The 17,891-nt window shown below is 54.1% G+C and overlaps 6 protein-coding genes across 6 annotated transcripts; 2 read left to right on the forward strand and 4 right to left on the reverse strand.

Moving 5' to 3' along the window:
• Nucleotides 1-305: 305 nt before the first annotated feature.
• On the reverse strand, nucleotides 306-3,687 carry ColSpa_10550 (FACT complex subunit SPT16; the record flags this gene model as incomplete). Its single annotated transcript, XM_049276762.1, has 5 exons — nucleotides 306-1,417; nucleotides 1,471-3,076; nucleotides 3,136-3,257; nucleotides 3,320-3,404; nucleotides 3,508-3,687. 5 exons carry the CDS (start codon nucleotides 3,685-3,687, stop codon nucleotides 306-308), a joined length of 3,105 nt encoding a protein of 1,034 aa, XP_049132719.1.
• A 1,276-nt stretch (nucleotides 3,688-4,963) lies between these two features.
• ColSpa_10551 (uncharacterized protein) lies at nucleotides 4,964-5,674 on the forward strand (the record flags this gene model as incomplete). Its single annotated transcript, XM_049276763.1, has 2 exons — nucleotides 4,964-5,455; nucleotides 5,615-5,674. The coding sequence occupies 2 exons, from the start codon at nucleotides 4,964-4,966 to the stop codon at nucleotides 5,672-5,674; spliced, it is 552 nt and encodes a 183-aa protein (XP_049132720.1).
• Nucleotides 5,675-6,284: 610 nt separating this feature from the next.
• ColSpa_10552 (uncharacterized protein) lies at nucleotides 6,285-7,052 on the reverse strand (the record flags this gene model as incomplete). The annotated part of the gene is made up of 1 exon (XM_049276764.1): nucleotides 6,285-7,052. The coding sequence occupies one exon, from the start codon at nucleotides 7,050-7,052 to the stop codon at nucleotides 6,285-6,287; it is 768 nt and encodes a 255-aa protein (XP_049132721.1).
• Nucleotides 7,053-8,885: 1,833 nt separating this feature from the next.
• On the reverse strand, nucleotides 8,886-9,476 carry ColSpa_10553 (uncharacterized protein; the record flags this gene model as incomplete). The annotated part of the gene is made up of 2 exons (XM_049276765.1): nucleotides 8,886-9,128; nucleotides 9,180-9,476. The coding sequence occupies 2 exons, from the start codon at nucleotides 9,474-9,476 to the stop codon at nucleotides 8,886-8,888; spliced, it is 540 nt and encodes a 179-aa protein (XP_049132722.1).
• Nucleotides 9,477-10,767: 1,291 nt separating this feature from the next.
• ColSpa_10554 (cysteine desulfurase, mitochondrial) lies at nucleotides 10,768-12,498 on the reverse strand (the record flags this gene model as incomplete). The annotated part of the gene is made up of 2 exons (XM_049276766.1): nucleotides 10,768-11,190; nucleotides 11,398-12,498. The coding sequence occupies 2 exons, from the start codon at nucleotides 12,496-12,498 to the stop codon at nucleotides 10,768-10,770; spliced, it is 1,524 nt and encodes a 507-aa protein (XP_049132723.1).
• A 1,041-nt stretch (nucleotides 12,499-13,539) lies between these two features.
• On the forward strand, nucleotides 13,540-14,952 carry ColSpa_10555 (regulator of nonsense transcripts 2; the record flags this gene model as incomplete). Its single annotated transcript, XM_049276767.1, has 2 exons — nucleotides 13,540-13,575; nucleotides 13,684-14,952. The coding sequence occupies 2 exons, from the start codon at nucleotides 13,540-13,542 to the stop codon at nucleotides 14,950-14,952; spliced, it is 1,305 nt and encodes a 434-aa protein (XP_049132724.1).
• Between the last annotated feature and the right edge of the window lie 2,939 nt (nucleotides 14,953-17,891).

A 17,891-nucleotide genomic window follows, 5' to 3' on the forward strand; every position in this document is an offset into this window, starting at 1 on the left:
ACTTGTCGCTGCTTACGACAACGGCAGACCAGATAAAACGTAAATAGCAACAAACAATCGGGTTTTCCATGCAGGAATCATTGATTAATAAGAAAGCTATCTGTTTCGTCGTTCCGCCGTCCACTGGAGGCAGACCCTTGATCACCAATGACCTCTCCTCCACTCATCCCAAGACGCCTACACAACAATTTTGATAATACAATTGACGAGATAATAAGCACAGTGCACTCATAAAGATCGCTTCCGTCTGTGTCTGCGGTCCGCCATCTCCCGCATCATGCCAGAGACGAAGAGAGTGACCCTTCTTAGTGCTTCCGCTTCTTGCGGCCCCGGCCATCGTCTTCATCGGCGCCACCTCGAGCATCCTCGCGGTCACGCTTCTTCGCCTTCGCCTCAAGCTCGTCCCAGTCCTCGCCCTCATCTTCATCGCTCATCTCGGCGTCGTCCTCTTCATCGGAGACATTAGAGCCAAAGTCGGAATCTTCTTCGCTCGACTCAGAAGCCTCCTCGAGTTCGTCGGATTCTATCTCAAAGTTGCTCTCCTGATCCTCCGAACCGGCATCCTCGTCGTCAGAATCAGCCTGCAAGAAGGACCAACCTCCGTCGAGGAAAAACTGGTGGGTATCGGCAGTGACCGTCTTCATGATCGTCGGCCAGTTCAGGTTGAGAGGACCCTCGGAGTAGGCGATGTCTGAAGAGTCTAGGAATTCCTTGACGTGATCGAGGAACTCAACTGGAATGGTGTTGACGTGATATGGTGGCCGTGTAAAGTCTTTGAAGACAAACACAAGATCAAAGTTTTTGAGGCCAAATTGAACACGTTCCAGATGGGCAACTTCGATGTCCTCCAGGGTAATGACCATGAATGGCGGCTCAACAACTTGGATCAGGCACTCAGTTGTAGGCTGGATAAAGACGTTGCTTCGGAACGGCACACCGTGGAAGCCGAGATCTCTGATAGGCACATCCACCTCGAGGTTCTCGTTCTTACCAGCCTCAGCCATCTTCTGGGCGAAGCCTTGGAACAGACGGTCAAGCTCGGCGCGGCGCCTACGCTCCTCTTGTTCCTGCTCGAACTCGTCCTCGTCACCGTACCGGTACTTCCTCTTGCGGTTACCTGTCTCATCGAACTGGATGTCCGTTGCCTCTCGGTAGAACTGGACGTCCTTGGTCTTCTTCTTGTTGGCAACCATGATGGGGTCCTTCAGATGGATGTGGATGATGACGATCAATTCGTGCTGGCAGGGCTGGAAGAAGAGGTGGCGGACGTTTGAGAATAGAATATCCACGCGTTGCTGGGTGCTTAGAGGAGACTGATAGCGAATACCATTCTGGTGGATTTCCACCTTACCAGGAACCCGCTTGCCTTCCATGGCAGGACGGATGAAGACGTTGTCAAGCACGGCGGGACGACGGTCTGGTAGCTTGTTAGCAACAGCGCAAAAACTTCCATGGTGAATTTCAACTTACTTCTTATCTCGACGAGCTTGTCTTGCTCGACAACGTCCTCCAGCTCCTTCTTCTCCTGCTCCTTCTTGTTCACATCCCGCTTCATGTTCGAGATTTGAGTTGCGATTTCTTGGTAGCGGTCACCATCCGTCGAGCGGAACGTCAAGCTTCTGACGAAGTGGGCCGAAGCGTCTTCAAAAGGCTGGTCGTCTTTGCGACCAACACCCTGACCAGGAGACAAGAAGTTGATTCGCAGGAACGACCAATCACCCTCGTCACTCTTGCTCGCGTTCTTGATTGTGTTGATGTGGAAAGGAACAGGACGGCCCATGACAGGCAGAACGACTGTGTCGTTTCTCGCATCAACCACGATCTGCAGATCACGGACCTTGGGAGGAAACTGATTATCGCGCTTGTATGAATCGAAGCGCTTGAACTTCTTCACCTCCGTGCCATTCTGTCCACTGGTGGACTCAGAAAAGCGCGCCAGACCTTCCTTCTGCTTCTTGGACGCCAACTCCTTCTGATGCTCACGGCGTCTCTTGTCCGCATCGTCGTCAACAGTCGTGGTTCGCTCGGATCTCAACCTCGTAGAAGTGATGTTCTTCGTAGCAACAGCACCAACTCGGGAATCCTTCTTCTCCTTCTTGGGCGTAGGCTGGGCCTCTTCCTCGTCTTTGAAGAAAAATGAATTCGAATCCGCATCGATGGGAGTCTCTCCGGTGAAAACGACGGCCTCGCTTGTGGTGACACGAATCGTATCGGTAATGACCAAGGAGTAAATCTTACTGTTCTTGTCCTGCGGTTGGGGGTTTTCGATATCGCTAAAACCGGTGGTAATGACAAGGGTCATGCCATCCTTCAGGGCTCGGGAGTTCTTCGCGTTGAGAATCAAAGTTGGGTCCCTGTTCTCCAGGCCGACGCCCCAACCAACGTTCTTCAGGAAGTGCTTTTCCAAATCAGGCTTCTTCGCCTTGATCATGCTCAAAGCTTTGTTGTAGACTTCCTTGATTACGACGCCGTCGCGGACCTCCTTCAGGATCATGTTGTGAATGTTGAAAAGAAGCTTGTAATTGCTCTCCTGCGACTTGTTCGGGTCTACCAGGTAGGTACGAGCGATCGCAGAGCAGTATGACTTGTAGCGCAAGCCCATGGCGGCAACAATAGTACCAGGGTGCAAAATGTCGTCGTTGCTCTCCGAGTTCATCTTCAAGTCGTATTTGCCACCGCTCTGCACCAAGGGACCCAGAACCCAGTCCAGCTGAGCCGGGTCCAAGTCCTGAGGAAGCTTGGTCTTATTGGGTAGCTCGACCGTCTTCCAGAACTTGGTGTCGTCAAGCTTCTTATCAACCTTGTCTGCCAATGCGCTGTGCTTGACCTTCTTCTCCTTATCAAGAATGTCCGACATTTCCTCGAGGAAAAAGGGGGTCATCAAGGCGACGCAGGCCTTGGACGCAGTTCGCATTGCTCGGAGCTCGGTTTCGTCCTTCACGGAAAAGGCGTGTTGGGAAAGGGCCTGAGACACATCGACCTCTTCGACGTCCTTGCATTGATCGGCGAAGACCTTCTTCCACTCCTCGATGAAGGGACCCTTGGAGGTGTCCTTGGCGATGGTGCCAACCTTGTTCTGCAGGAGAGGTGTGTTAGTGGCAATCGACGCATGACGCATTGAGGGCAGCGACTCACGCCCGAAGCCTTGATGACTTCAGCAAGCTTGACAAACAGCTTTTCATTCTCAGCTGCGTCCTTGCCTCGGACAAGGACCTCGAGGGGGAAGCGGCCGTTCTTCAACTGCTCGAGATGTTTCGCTATGTTTGCGTTAGCCAAGATCCGTCGCACGTGTGGCGCGTTGATGGCGAAAACTCCTCACCCTTCTTCGCAGTCGTCAAAATGTAGATTTTGTCGGTCGTCAGCAGCATCATCGTCGTCGGGAATTCGTAGCCGAGAAGCCAAAACTATTGTCCCAAAAATGTCAGTTTTTTCGACTCATGCATTGAACTGATGGCGAACGCAAATGGGGCGGCTCGCGTCGTTACGGATTGGAAGGATGCGACTGACATGCATGGCGTTGTTCTTGTGCAGCTCGGGCACCTCCTCCACCTTGCCCATCATGACGACGATGGACGAGGCGCCGTGGAAGATGTTGCCATCCTTGGATCGCAAGTCATTCTTCCAGGCGCCCGCGAGGCGCGTGACGCGCTCGTGGAAGGCCTTGCTGTCGATTTTGATCTCCGCCATCGTCGCTGCGAGGTGAGTGACGGATGTGGTGGCAGAGAAGGGGGTTGAAGAACGAAAGGTTCCAGGTTGCTGCTGGCGACGCGAGATCCGAAAAATCCACCGCGTAAATTGGGCGAGGCAGGAGCTGTTCACGTGACCGCGTCGCGCCTCACTTTTTCCCCAGTTGCAGTTCAGTGAGTGGTTGCTAAGGGAAGGGGTTCGTGGCGCGTTGGCTAGTGGAGGAAAAGGGAGCTGTTCAGGGGGCGAGCTTGCCTGAAGTGTGCTGAAGGTAGTTTGGGTTTAGGCAGGCGCTGCAGCCAATTTCGGGTCGACGTCAGCGCTTCAACCTCGGTGATGTCCACGTCGCTCTTCATCAAGTCGATGTACCCTTGCAGACCCAAGGCAAAGTATTTTGCAGGGTCGTTGAAGCTGCTTCCTTCTTTTGCTGTGAGGACAGTAAGGAACGTCTGTATAAGACTAAGGTAAAATCGCCAGTTATTTCCCAAGACTGAAGGCAAGCAGAAACCGGACCAACAGTTGACTGAAGAACAGAGCTGCAATGACTGTCATATAGAGAGCGCTCCTGGCGATTGACTTTGAGATCTCCTCGATGGGTGGGTTCCGCAGACAGGGAGACTTTAGGAGGAGTCTAACGGGTTTCTTGTAACTCGAATACAACAAAAGTAAAAGTGTCGCTCGAGCGACCCAGATGTACTTGGCTGGCTGGTCTTGCGGTGCCGTATTGTCGTAGTTTCGGCTCATAGCCGAAAACATGAGCCGAAAACCCCCAATCGTTAACCTCTATTCGCAGTGTTTACTGCGGTAACAAACTTCCGCAAGCGCGAAGGGCCAACTCCATACTTTCTCCATGCATGTCATACAGTGCACCCCCAAACGCTCTCCACTGAAAATTACCCACCGCTGCCGGCACCCTAGCCAAAGTTCGTCCCAGGCGTGCTGCGGCCAGAGTCGCTGGATAGCGACACCGGCAAGGCCGGGACAGCATTCAACCGGGAGAACAGAAAGGGAGGGGGAAGAACGCTCGCTCGGCCCGCCCGATTCTCGGGATGTGGAGACGGGACTCATAACCCCGCGCTCTTCCGGAACACCTTAATATAAGACATCGGAGGGCTCACACGTCAACTTACACACGATATTTCTTGCTTGCGGCTTCAACCCGTTTTCCTACCATAGTGATCTTTACATGCCCCCCTTGGCCAGATTCCTGAATCTCTTCAAACCCAAAAAGTCACCATACCTGCCGCCAACAGCAAAACACCCCACCCCCAAGTACAAAATGCGCATCCCCTACGTCGCCAACCCGCCGCCAACCTCAACCCCGGAAGACGCCGCCATCGTCTCCCGGATCCAAGCCCGCCGCAACCCCCGGCCTTTGCAGCCCCTCGACCTGGCTCTTCTACACGCCCCGCCCGTTGCCGACGGCTGGAACTCCTTCCTCGGCGCCGTCCGCACGCAGACCACCATCCCCGCGGACCTGCGCGAGCTCGCCATTTCGCGCGTCGCCGTCGTCAACCGGGCCTGGTACGAATGGGGCCACCACGCGCCGCTGGCTGTCGCAGCGGGCGTCTCGGCGGATGCCATGGATGCCGTCAAAGTCGAGGCGCCGCTGGAGCTAGGCGCTCGGCCCGCGCTGCATTTGAGCGAGAAGCAATGGGCCGTTCTGGTGTACTCGGATGAGATGACGAGGAACGTGAGGGTCAAGGATGAGACTTCTGACAAGTTGAAGTCGTTGTTCAGCGAACGGGAGGTCGTGGAGATTACGACAACGGTAAGTGAGACCAACGAGTGGTGGGGGGTGGGAGTAAGAGAAGAGCGGCTGACGATGAGATTTAGGTTGCGTGCTATAACTGCGTGAGCCGGTTCTTGGTGGCTCTGGATGGTAAGATGATGATTCCGAAGTGCTCAACCGACACACATTTCTAACAAGCGTTCAGTTGGCGAAAGGAACAGCACTGGCCCTGACGACGTCTCGCTCACTGGACATTGAGCTGACAAGTTGTGTACCGACGTCGAGGACACAGGCGAGGTACGGTTGAGCTCGAGGATCAATGTCTTCAATACGAAGAGAGCCGAACAAAAGACTAACCGCTGATGTGTAGTGTAGACTGGGGCCGTATGGACCAAGAAGGGGCTAACAATGCTGTGAAAAGGGGTATCTCATCCACGTGAAATGATGTAAAGGTCCTCCTAAAGAAACGGCAAAAACAGTAAAAACAAATTTCCTCCCGCATCAGCTTATGAGCCGAACCTGCAACCCCGTGTCCCCCATACGCCTATCACCAAACCCCCCTCCCGTGATTTTCGTCGTAATTCGTGTCCGCTACCAAAAGTGCACAAGTGCAAAAGAGCCGGTATGTGCTACTGCTGTTGTCAAAAAACATGCTGCTCTAGGCCAGATGCCGGATATAGCCAGACGGTAATGCCGTCCGCCATTGATGCATATGCAATAGTTCATACGTCGTGAATTCCATGTAACCTTTAGTCGTAAGCCGATGTTCCGCTGCTTTCGTCGTTGCTCGCGTGTCCATGATCGCCGTCATCTGCGGACGATGCATTTCAACGTCTGCGGCAGGCAACGCCTCTTCATCCGCTACAAATCAGATTGTCAGCTTGGCATTCGCCAGCTCCTGCTCGATGGACCTTTCGATAGAAGAGCGTCTCTTGTGCATCCGAGGACTTTTTTGCAACTCCTGCACCACACCCGCCCATCCAAGCTTGTGCCCTGTTCCCGTGTTTTCGCGATGACCGATGGCCTGGGTAGTTAGCCTCCTCAGCGGCGGCCTCTCGCGAATCTCTTCCGTCAGTGCGCGCGTCAAACTGGCGTTCAACGCGGTCATAGGTGGTGTGAAGGATGGAGACACGGGTGTCTTCTCCGGATCTCTCTGCGGCGTTGTCACGGGCACCTGTCGCTCCGCTGTGGCAGTCGCCCGCTCTGCAACCATTCCCATGTATACCACGAGAAAGCGCATCCTCACGAGATCCAGTCGGCGGACGCGCTCTTCGAGATCGCGGCGCTTGCTGGCCCAGAGAAGACGAGCGCTCATGCGCAGGGCGGTGGTGTCGTCGGAGAGGAGCAGAGAGCTAATGTCCTCGCGCAGGTCGTCACCACCCTTCTGGATCTCGCGGAGCAGGCGACCGAGGCGGAGCTTGTCTTCAAGGCGCTGGACCTTGGCGACATCGCGGTCGTAGCTCTCGTTCTCCTCGACCGAGAAGTCAACGGCGTCGATGAATGAGATGATTTCGTTGGGAGCGACACGGTAGGCAGTAATATATGTTGTCAGGATCTGGGATAGGACGACGAAGGAAAGGATGAGTGCGGTCAGGATCAGGACGATTGTCCACTGGCGCGCCTCGGTCTCGGCCATAGCGGAGAGTGAAGCACGGAATAGAAGGGTTTAAGTGGCGAGTGAACTGGCGATGGACTACGGCGACATGATGCGACGGAGCAGCGTTTGTCGGTCAGAAGGTAGGTCTATGAAGGACCGCGATCTGCGACGCGGAGACAGCGAAGCGGAATGGCACTGGCAAAATGTAGGGAAAGTAGGAGGCAACATTGATGACGATAGAAGTGCGCACATGAAATCAGAGAGGGCGGGAGGGCAAGGAGGGCTTCGAGGCCTTCTCAGTGGTAGGGTGGTGAATGGCACAGCACGGCAGCAGTCATCTCATTCGGCCCAGTGCTGTGTGCGCCAGTACGACGTTAGGGTATGTAAGTCGGCTCCAGACGCAGTCGCAATCAAATAATGCCTCCCCTTCCTTGCTTCTTTCTGCCCCTCTTCGGTGCGTTTCTCCCTTGCATCTACTTCTCGCGACATGCAGCCACTGGGCGGCTGGAGCCAATAAAGGACATCGAGGTCGCTCCAAGACGGATACCGTTCGTGGACGTGGGATGCGACGCTCCCATGGTTGGTGCCCTCCCCTGCAGCTGCAGATGGAAGCGTCACCTATCACTGGACAGACCAAGGCCAAATTCTGTATCCAGCATGGCTTCACCGTGTGGCCCGAATGTGGCTCGAGAACCGATCCGCTGGGGCCGGCGCTCCTTGGGTATTCGAGAATTGCGAGAGGGGCTACCCGTCGGCGAGGGCTGGACGTGTGACCAGCGGTAGCAGTAGCACCGATTTCATCGTGGCCCTCGTTTTCGGGGCTTCGTTCTGTGGGTTTTGGCAGTATCCACTGTGCTGCATATCGTGGGCGAAGCCAGCCCTCGCACCACTCACTTTGAGGGGAAGGGGAGCAACTTTGGCGGCCAGTGGTTGCCTTTGGTGGTGTTGGTGGTGGTTCGAAGACGAGACATAGAGGTCTAGAACCTGAGACCTAGCATTGCGGGTGGGCAGTAGGCGTTGGGCAAGGGGTGTTTGTCTGGCGGTCAGCGACAAGACAAGATGATGCGAATGCACAGAGCCGAGAGGTAGCATAACTGCTGGTGTTGGTTTGTAGGTGTCCAAATCGCGATGAAGGGGGAATGAGAAAAGGCAATGTGTGCAACTGTGGGAAGTCATCAGAACTGCACGGTCAAGACATGCAAATTCGACTGGCTGTTTACACTGCCTTGATCTTAGGTACCTTACATGTCTGTCCTCCCAGCGCCATAGGTAGTGTGCCATCCAAACGCTGCAAGCTGCGGCCTATGTTTGGCTCCCTGCACTTGCTATGTAAGTGGCTGGAGACTTGCATTATTCTATGGCGTATAGGCTTTTTGTGCATGCACTTGCGCTGCAACCCGAGGTCAGCGGGGTGGCTAGTTCCTTCCGATCGCCGGTAGGTGCATGACATTAAGGTAGCAAAAGTGTGGCATCGACCCTCAGTACCTGCCTCGCTGGTATCGCGAGCAGAATCGATATCAGAACTAGGTTTCCCACGGCTCACCGTTTCGTGCCTTCCCAGAGCCTGTCGCAGGGGGTTAAGGGCGGGGATCCTGGATACCATGAGTCGGCATTGCACCAACCCACTTTCCCAATCCGGATGCCACGGCACAATGCGTTACGAAAGATCTGGGTTTGCTTCCTTGTGTCAACCATAGGCGCACAAGAGATGGAGGTAACGAATGAGGCGGATGATTTAATTCACCGTCTACCTTCAGGACTATCTAGGGATATGCATTCTCTCGTGCAAGGGGGTATCAAATTCCATGTGTGTATCCTTCACCACGCCAGCCATCGCTCATACTAGTGAAACCAGGAGGATTTGTCCATACTTTACTGCTTAGCCTCGGCCTGCTTCTGGATATCGTGCTCGGCACCACGCTGCTGAGTCTTGCCGGTGTCGTGCAGACCCTGGTAGTGCTCCTGGCCAGCCTTGTCGCCGGTGAGGCCAGCGACAGCGCTGCCGACGGTGCCCTGGATACGGTTGCCGATGCCAGAGGTGTAGTCATTGAGCTGGCCCTTGGCCTCCTGCGACTGACCCTCAAGGTTCTGCTGGCGGCCTTGCTGCTTGAGGTTCTGTAGTTGAAATGTCAGCTTCAGTGGCCAAAAGGAGTCACATTAACTTACCTCGGAGCCAACGAGACCACCAACAGTCTCCTTAGCAGAGCCGACGGTCTGGTTCCATGAACCGCTGGTACGGTCAGGGTCGTCCTTGCTCACGCCCTGGGCGGTAGCAGTGAAGCCGGGAAGCTTGGCGGTAGCGTGGGAGGCATCGTGCTCAACCTGTGCCTTGTCCTGCTTAGCCTCGCCCTTGGTCTGGTCGGCAGTGTTTCCGGTGAGGGAGCCAAGGAGGTTCTGGGCAGCTCCAGTGGCAGAGTCGACGTAGGACTTGAGGGTAGAGGTGTTGTCGTTGCTGGCAGACATGGTGATAATTGGTTTGGTGGGGTTGGTTGATAAATTTATTTGTTTGTAAGTGAGTTGGAAGCGAGTCTGATGGGTTGTGGTGTAGTTGGTGGTCAAAAGAAATGTTGAAGTTGGGGAGAGGACTGGTATTTATCTAAAAGAAGCCAGAGCCAAGGCTCGCAACATTCCTGCAGTAGGCCGCCTGCAACATGTGATATCTCGTTGTTCTGGCAATCGCGATCGTGTTTGCCAGGTTGAGCTGAAGGTGTGATGTCATATTGGAGAAGGGCCTTCTGGGTGCAAAAGCACAGTAGGGGGCCAGTGTGGAGGGGAACCCAGGAAGGAGGGGCAGCTTTGCACCTTGCACGCCTTACATGATGTCATCTCGCGACTTCACCCTTTCTTCATCAGCCAGCAACGCCATCGTTGCCTCCTTTCCGATATCTCCTCGTACTTGCCGTCTCAACAACTGAGACGTATTGTCATGGCCATGTGAGCCCACAAAAGACGTAATCAGAGCTTGTCTGGAATCTGTCGTTCCAGCATGCTACCTGATGAGGAATGGTTGATGCACCTCTCCCGTCCGCCTTGGCAAGATGCACCCTGGGCAATCAGATAATCAGACAAGAGCATGGCGCAACAACGCGACTGAATATTGGCCTGCATCGGACTGTCGCATTCATGGTACAGCACTAGCCGTTTTTGTCTAAGGAAATAAGCCATATCATCCTCGAGCTGCCCTTAAATAAGCTCGTCGCAGTCGCAGCCCTCCAGAATATTCTGGAGCTCTCACAGCTTTGGGCATCTGACACTCCATGCAGATCTGAAAGGTGTTGTGCTTGTTGAGCATTTACATGTAATCATTTTAGGGATGGGCATGCTTTCCCTTGATTCAAAGCTAAAATGCTGGTTACTCATTAGCGGAGAATACTCAAAGCAAAGGCATCGTCTGCTTCATGTTTCACTGCCCAAGGCGTCCGCGTTGTCATTCATGCCAGAATAATATGTAGTAGTGTACAGGTTCAAGTTCATCAACAACAGCCAATTGTCACCATGTTGAACTCGACTGCTAGCGGACTTTCCGGTCAAATTTCCGACTTCCATTTGGTCGGCCCAGTCCCAACTCCAATATCCCCGAGCACAAAAACGAAAGGCTGGCTGTTTAGGTATCTCAAATGTGGGTTTTAGTACAGGCAACTCTGCATTAGAGAGATGCGGGAGAATTCTTGCGCGGACCTCGCGTAACCCGTGGGTTTTGCTTGGGATAGACGAGGTCGAGTGCGCAGGCACGTGTACCGTACGGAACCTATGCTTAATGCTGGCTCCACTGGATCGTGTTCAGGTCGACACCCTCCTGAACTAATTCCCAAAGAGGGCTCAGTTCACGCAGAAAATCGACCCGCTCCTTGACGGCCTTGAGAACGTAATCAATCTCCTGCTCGGTTGTAAAACGTCCAATACCGAATCGGATACTGCTGTGGGCGCTCTCATCACTGTTGCCTAGCGCACGCAAGACGTAGCTGGGCTCCAAAGACGCAGACGTGCAAGCACTGCCAGAAGACAAGGCAATATCCTTCAAAGCCATGAGGAGAGACTCGCCCTCTACGTAGGCGAACGAAACGTTTACACATCCAGGGTAAAAGTGCTCGTGGTCACCGTTTTGTGACGTGTGCTCCATCGAGAGGAGACCGTTGAGGAGACGATCGGATAGCGCCTTAATGCGCTTCGAGTCGTACTATAGCATCTGTCAGCAGTTGTTTCGCAACAATGACAACAAACATGACGGACGAAGAAAGGTTGGATCAGATACGGTGCTATGAATCAACATGGACGTCCTTGTCACGGGACATTCAGAAAGCCATGCATGTATAGAGCGAATCATCATCCAGGGAGTGGCAGGAAGGAGATAAAAAGCAAGACGACAAGTTGAATCAGTACGTACCTCCATTTCCTCGTACGCGATGCGGCACGCTTCGCCGAAGCCGACAGCCAGCGACGGGGCGAGAGTGCCGCTTCGCAGGCCTCTCTCCTGTCCACCTCCGCTGATGATAGGGTCGAGCCTAACTCTCGGCCGCCGGCGGACGTAGCAAGCTCCAATACCCTTGGGGCCGTAGATCTTGTGGGACGAGATGGACATCAAGTCGATGTTCATAGCGTTGACGTCCATGGGAATCTTTCCGACAGCTTGGGCAGCGTCGGTGTGGAAAAACGTCTTCTTCTCCCGGCAGAGCTTTCCAATCTGCTCTAAGGGCTGAATGACACCGATTTCGTTGTTGACGGACATGATGCTGACAAGAGCAGTATCGGGGCGGATAGCGGCAGCCAGTTCGTCCATGTCAATCAAACCAGAGTTCTGGACAGGAAGATACGTGACTTCAAAGCCCTCATCCTGAAGATGCCTGCAGCTGTCCAGGACGCACTTATGCTCAGTCTGCGATGTGACAATGTGCCTCTTCTTGCCCGATCTGCCAAAGAATCTCGCGACACCCTTGATGCTCATGTTGTTGCTTTCGGTGGCGCCGCTGGTGAAAATGATTTCCTTGGAATCGGCACCGATGAGCTTCGCAATGTGCTGCCGTGCCGTCTCAACGGCCTGTTCACTCTCCCATCCGTAGGCGTGTGTTCTCGAGTGGGGGTTGCCGTAGATGCCAGTATAGAACGGTAGCATAGCGTCGAGGACACGGGGATCGACGGGAGTCGTGGCTTGCATGTCCAGATAGATAGGACGCTGGCCCTCCTCCATCGTAGTGACTTGCTTCAGCACCTCGGCCATGGGGCTAACCATGACGTTTGGTGCATCGGGAGACTGGGGTACGACATCGATGAAGTCCTTCTTGTCGAGTTTGATAGCCGTCTCGACGTTGACCTGTGCATTATCACGCTTCGTCTCGGAGACGTATCTGCGCTGCTGAGATAATCTCTGCGCAGGAGCTGTCGCCACCCTTGATAATGAGGAAATCCCTCGCGAGGGAATTCCAGGTCCTGTTGTGTGACGGCATAGGCGACCCGCCTGCCTAAAGGCGGTGGAAGTGATGCTAGCCATGATGTGATTGATGGTGATGGCGTAGGGAAGAAGAGGGAAACGAGCTTCAAGGAAAGAAAGACAAAAAGGTGAGAAATAATTTCTAGAAGGAGGAGCTGCCGCCCTCGCTATTGGGATTTTTTGACAAATTCGATCGGGTCTCCGACCGCCTCGGGGTCGGGGATAAACAGCTGGGTCATGATTGGCCAGATCCTACGGCTCCTCCCAGTTGATGACGTTCCCCATTGAGATGCGGGCCTTTCGAGGGGCGGATTCGGTTACGGCACCTGTCAAGACCGACCCTCCGAGAAGCAGAAGCCCAAGACTGGGCCGGGCCTCCAATGCCCAAGGCAGGTGCACTAGAGAAGGAGAATGATTACCTAACAAAACGCGCACGCGCACGCCTCCCAGGACCAGGTAGATTCGTCTTTTGCTGGATGCGGACTGGGTACGAGGTTTCTTTGGTGGGAAAAGGAACGGGCTCTCGGAGTCGCCTCGCGCCCTACGTAGGTATGTATGTACCTGGTAGTTTACCGCATTCGCCGCGACCGAACAACTGTATTCCACTTGCCCTTTCGCTCTGCATTGTTCAATTTCCCAATTTGATGCTCCGAATGTCCTCAAGCTTCGATCTCTTTCTTCCATCGAATCTTTTCCCCTCTACCTTCTCGTCTGCCAAACCCAGGCGCCATCACCGCAAAACACCCCTACTTACCTTACAGGCTCACTGTGCTCCGTCCTTCCCGTTTGACCCCCGCCAGGCACCTACTTTGGGTACCTTAGCTCCCAAATAATAGGGCCTTAGCTCCTGTTTTTCGGCATCTCATGCGCCACAGCCAAGCGGTCTTGCGCAGAAGCTGACCGGCACAGCCACGCCTACGTCGTCACCGGCGACAATCAGGTTGCGAAAGCCCACTCCTCAAAAGGTTGGACGTGGAATACCCTCAGACAGCGAATACCCTCGTCATAACCTTATCCCACGATATTACCACCTTTGCCCTCCATTGGCACGACTTTCACAACACCTAATCCGCCACATCAACACCACAGTTCCACCCCGCCATGAGCTTCCGGGGCTTCCAGAAAAGCGTCATTCGGGTACGTGTTTCCACTAAATGAGGGGTCTCCCCGTCCCTTCCGCGCTATGGCGTGAGGACGGGAAACAGGATTGCCGGCTGATGATCTATTTTTCCTTGTCACGAACAGGCGCCCCAGCAATTCAAGTCCCGCTTCAACATCGGTGAGCACACAAAGGATGCTGTCTACATCGACTCCGAGCGCAGGTTTCAGGAGCTCGAGACCGAGACGAAGCGATTACACGATGAGTCCAAGAAGTACTTCGAAGCCATCAACGGCATGCTCAGCCACCAGATCGAGTTCAGCAAGGCCATGACGGAGATTTACAAGCCCATATCTGGTCGCATGTCGGATCCCGACAGTTTGGAGATTCGCGGCAACCCGGAGGGCATCCGCGCCTGCGAAGAGTACGAGGCTGTCGTCAAGGACCTGCAAGAGACTCTTGCGCCGGAGCTGGAGATGATCGAAAGTAGGGTTATTCGCCCAGCCAACGAGCTGCTTGACGTCGTCAAGGTCATTCGCAAGACCGCAGCGAAGCGCGAACACAAGAAACTCGACTACGACCGACACCGACAAACCCTCAAGAAGCTGCAGGACAAGAAGGAACGGAGTGCCAAAGACGAAAAGGCTTTGTGGAAAGCCGAAAACGACGTCGAACAGGCGACGCAAGAGTTCAACTACTTCAACGATCTGCTCAAGGAGGAGCTGCCACAGCTCTTCGCCCTCGAGCAGCAATTCATCCAGCCCCTCTTCCAATCCTTCTACTACATGCAGCTCAACATCTTCTACACGCTCCATGAGAAGATGCAACATTGCGACATTGGCTATTTCGACCTGACCCTGGACGTGCTGGAGGCGTTCCACAAGAAGCGAGGCGACATACAAGAGCAGGCTGAAAAGCTGACCATCGTGAAGTTCAAGACAACTGGCCAAAAGCGCCCACCAAAGTATGGCCGTCCTGCTATCGAAAGCAAGCCTCAGCACCTGCTTACCGCCGGCCCTTCCTCCACTTCAACCTCCGTAGCAACGCCCACAGCGCCGCCCTCGAAGTTTGGTGGTTACACTCGGCAGGGCGAAACCTCCGACGTCAACCCCCCGCCCCCATATTCTCCTCCGGCAACGAACGGAACGCCTGGCGGTGGACTCGCTGCCATCGCAGCAGCAAAGTCAAAGCCTCCTCCACCCAAGCCCAAGCCCAGCCGACTCAGCGGAGCACCTGCTGCCGAGACCGTCACTGCTTTGTACGACTATGCGGCACAAGCAGAGGGCGACTTGAGCTTCAGGACTGGAGATGTCATTGAGATCATCAGTCGCACAAAGAACGAGAATGAATGGTGGACCGGCAAACTGAATGGAAAGTCTGGCCAGTTCCCAGGTATATATCCCCTATCATTGTGACTATGTTGAGGACAAAGACTGATCGACTGGTGGCACAGGAAACTACGTAAAGTTGAATTGAGCGACTAATGAGACTCGCACTCGCTAATCATAACCGACATCTTTGATCTTTGCCCGGATACACTGTGCCGCAGAGGCACATTAATGAACGACCGCTGGGACATTGAGGGAAGCGCGAAACACTTGCATTTGGGGTCTTCGGCGTATGCAGAAGGGATTGCCCGTCATTTCGAGTCGGAAAACAAATGGGAGAGAAGGGAAAGGAACGGAGGGGAGGGGTTAACTTGGATGTAGTGTAAGAAAGGGTAAGGAGGCTGGGGGATGACTCGCTTTCGTTGCGACCCGCGTGGCACAAGGCCGTAGCCTCACTTTTCTTGGGGCTTTTCGGTGTAGAGAGGCGACAGTGGGCATAGTAAAGGAGGCATTTTGATCCATACCTACTTCTTTTCGTTCTCCAAAGCACTTTGCTGCTGTTTTCAGATCATAAAGTCTCTTCGTTCTGCCAGTATCGGTATTTTCCTGGCCATTTGCAGCGCCTTTCTACGAGAACCTTTCTATGAGGATCTTTCTGTGAGGGCCTACCTGCAAGAAACGTGTGGTTTCAGGTATAGCGTCCCTTGTGCTGTACGCTCGAGAATGGTTTCTTGGCTTCCCGAACGCTCTTCTCGGACAGCAGTAGTGTGTCTGGGCCTTAAGCTTGCTGTCATGGGAAGCCGGAAAGTGAGGCTCTTTCGGTCTTTTCTAGAGAAAGAGAGAGCCTAGGTAGAGCACCATGTGTGGTACCACGTTGAACGGGGAGTTCCGCTTGCACATGAGGCTCATGGAACGGCCTAATGGTCTATCTCATGCAGACCTTTGTCAAAGGGGGCATGCATACGTACGTGAGGTGGTATGGTGGGCACAGTGGCTGCAGAAGACTGCCCTCCTCCCCTCCTTGTACCAAACGTATCATGACAATGGTGGGATACGGTATGCCGCGAGGGTTTTGAATTCTCGGTGTGCATGCAGATGCTTCCCCGGCGCGCTCTGTCATGACAAATTGCATCCTTGACATCCCTCTTAATTGCCGCCGGTGGCCGCGGAATGGGAGCCGCTGAGGGGAAGGTGTCTCGACCGGCGGCCGAGTAGTGCAACTCACAGTTCCATTTGTGAATAATGTAGGCAGTACAAAGCCTCTTCTGTTCGAGAAGACGGCAAGTTGGATGTACGGGTCTCAGGCGGAGCTCCCCGGCGCCGCTGGCTGTTCCACGCTCCCATTCTAGCCATATAACGCGGGAGATCAGCTCTGGTAGTACACACCACGTGCGCTTAGTTTCTCACGTTTCGAGTGCTAAAGATGTGACACGTATAAGCAATGATAATGGATTGGTCTTGTGGCCCTGTCCCCCTCGCTTAAGGCGCGATTCCTTCATCGAACAGGGGGGTCATTCGGGTAGCTCGTGAAGCTAAGGCAAGGCAAGCATCCCTCATTGCACGAACCACCACCGCTGAGCGGCCGCGAGCGGGGACGAGCAAGGAGGTCGGCAAAACAAGGCAACGGATATTTCCCCCTGCCGCTGTGTCATAAGCAAACAAGTGTCCAGTGTGCAATACCTAATACATACGCCGCTACTGAGCTCCGTCGGGGTGAAGGGGACGCCCACTCAGCCACCCAGGTCCTACTCTCCTCCAAAGGCGAGCCTCCGACAAGGTACTTTTACGCCATGTGATATTCATACCAAATGAGCCATTTGAGGAGGCTGAAGTGAGATCTGATCCCAGCCGGAAGGCAGGTGACACGTCTAGAACATTTGACAGACATGGAATTATGCAGCCGGAAGGCAGGCTCTCAATTTTAGCTCCGGCACGAGGTCGAATGATCCTTGCTGTATGCAAAGTTGAAGCCGAAAGGTTTTCCAGGCGTGCAAGGGCTGTGCAAGTATGCGGCTGGGGCTTTTCCCAGCCAAGCTGGGGCGTCGAGTCTGCATGTGTCTGTCCGCAGATCGGTCGATGGTTGCCTTGGACCAGCAGAAGACCCCTCACTCAGAGAGGAGTTCCTCGAAGTAGGCCCCGAAGCCGGCAACGACTGTGGTGTGGGATAAGGACAGGGGTCCATCGAGTCGTTCTCCTGTGTCTTCGGTCGAGTTTGCGGTAGCGTCGTTGGGCCACCGGGCCAGTGATTGAGATTTGGAAGCCTGGTGGCAGGATCGAATGAGATGAACACCAGCGGCCGTTTGCTCTGGGATGCTCGTGGCCCGACGGCGTAAACGATGGAGCATTCGTCCATGACCCCCGAGATAGGGTCATAAGTGCTGTGACCCTTTGGGTTCAGCAAGCTGTCCAACTCTGCTAGACGCAAGTTGTTCTGGCTTACGTCAATTTTTGGTGGCCACCAAGATATCTTATTTAGCGTGCAAGGCCTGAGGGGCTTGGGAATTCCTTGCTCAGAGCCGTCAGCAAGGGGCTCTTGCAGATGGGGGTTGTTTCTAACATGACTAAAGCGGGATATTGAACGTAGCTGCAGCCTCCGCGTCATCGAATCAGAAGCATCAGGGTCGTTGACCAAGTCGATAAACGTTTCGCAAGAATGGTTGTAAGAGCGTATGAAGCATTGGCTAAGAGTTATTGCTGGGGTTGTTGAGCCATCATCACCCCTGTGAAATTGCGAAGACTCGCGTTGCGGCTTAGCATGGGCTATCGTGCTAGTCGAGCACGAATGGGCAGGTGAGCCCTCGTTGTCCTCGGTGTCGCTTTCGGAGTCGGAGTCGGAGTCGGAATTGTTGTTCGAATGGTTATGACGCTCAGAAAACTTGAGTGCTGTTCGATACGATGTTCTCGTACTTGAACACTCATTGACTAGCCATTCTCTTCGGGATTCCAAAACCATGATATCTCCAGTAATCGGGTCTTTTTCAAGTTGCAGAGCACTCCATCTGTCATCGATTGGCCCTTCTTCGTGT

The sequence above is a fragment of the Colletotrichum spaethianum genome, assembly GCF_022836535.1.
Source record: "Colletotrichum spaethianum MAFF 239500 DNA, contig36, whole genome shotgun sequence".
Lineage (NCBI taxonomy): Eukaryota > Fungi > Ascomycota > Sordariomycetes > Glomerellales > Glomerellaceae > Colletotrichum > Colletotrichum spaethianum.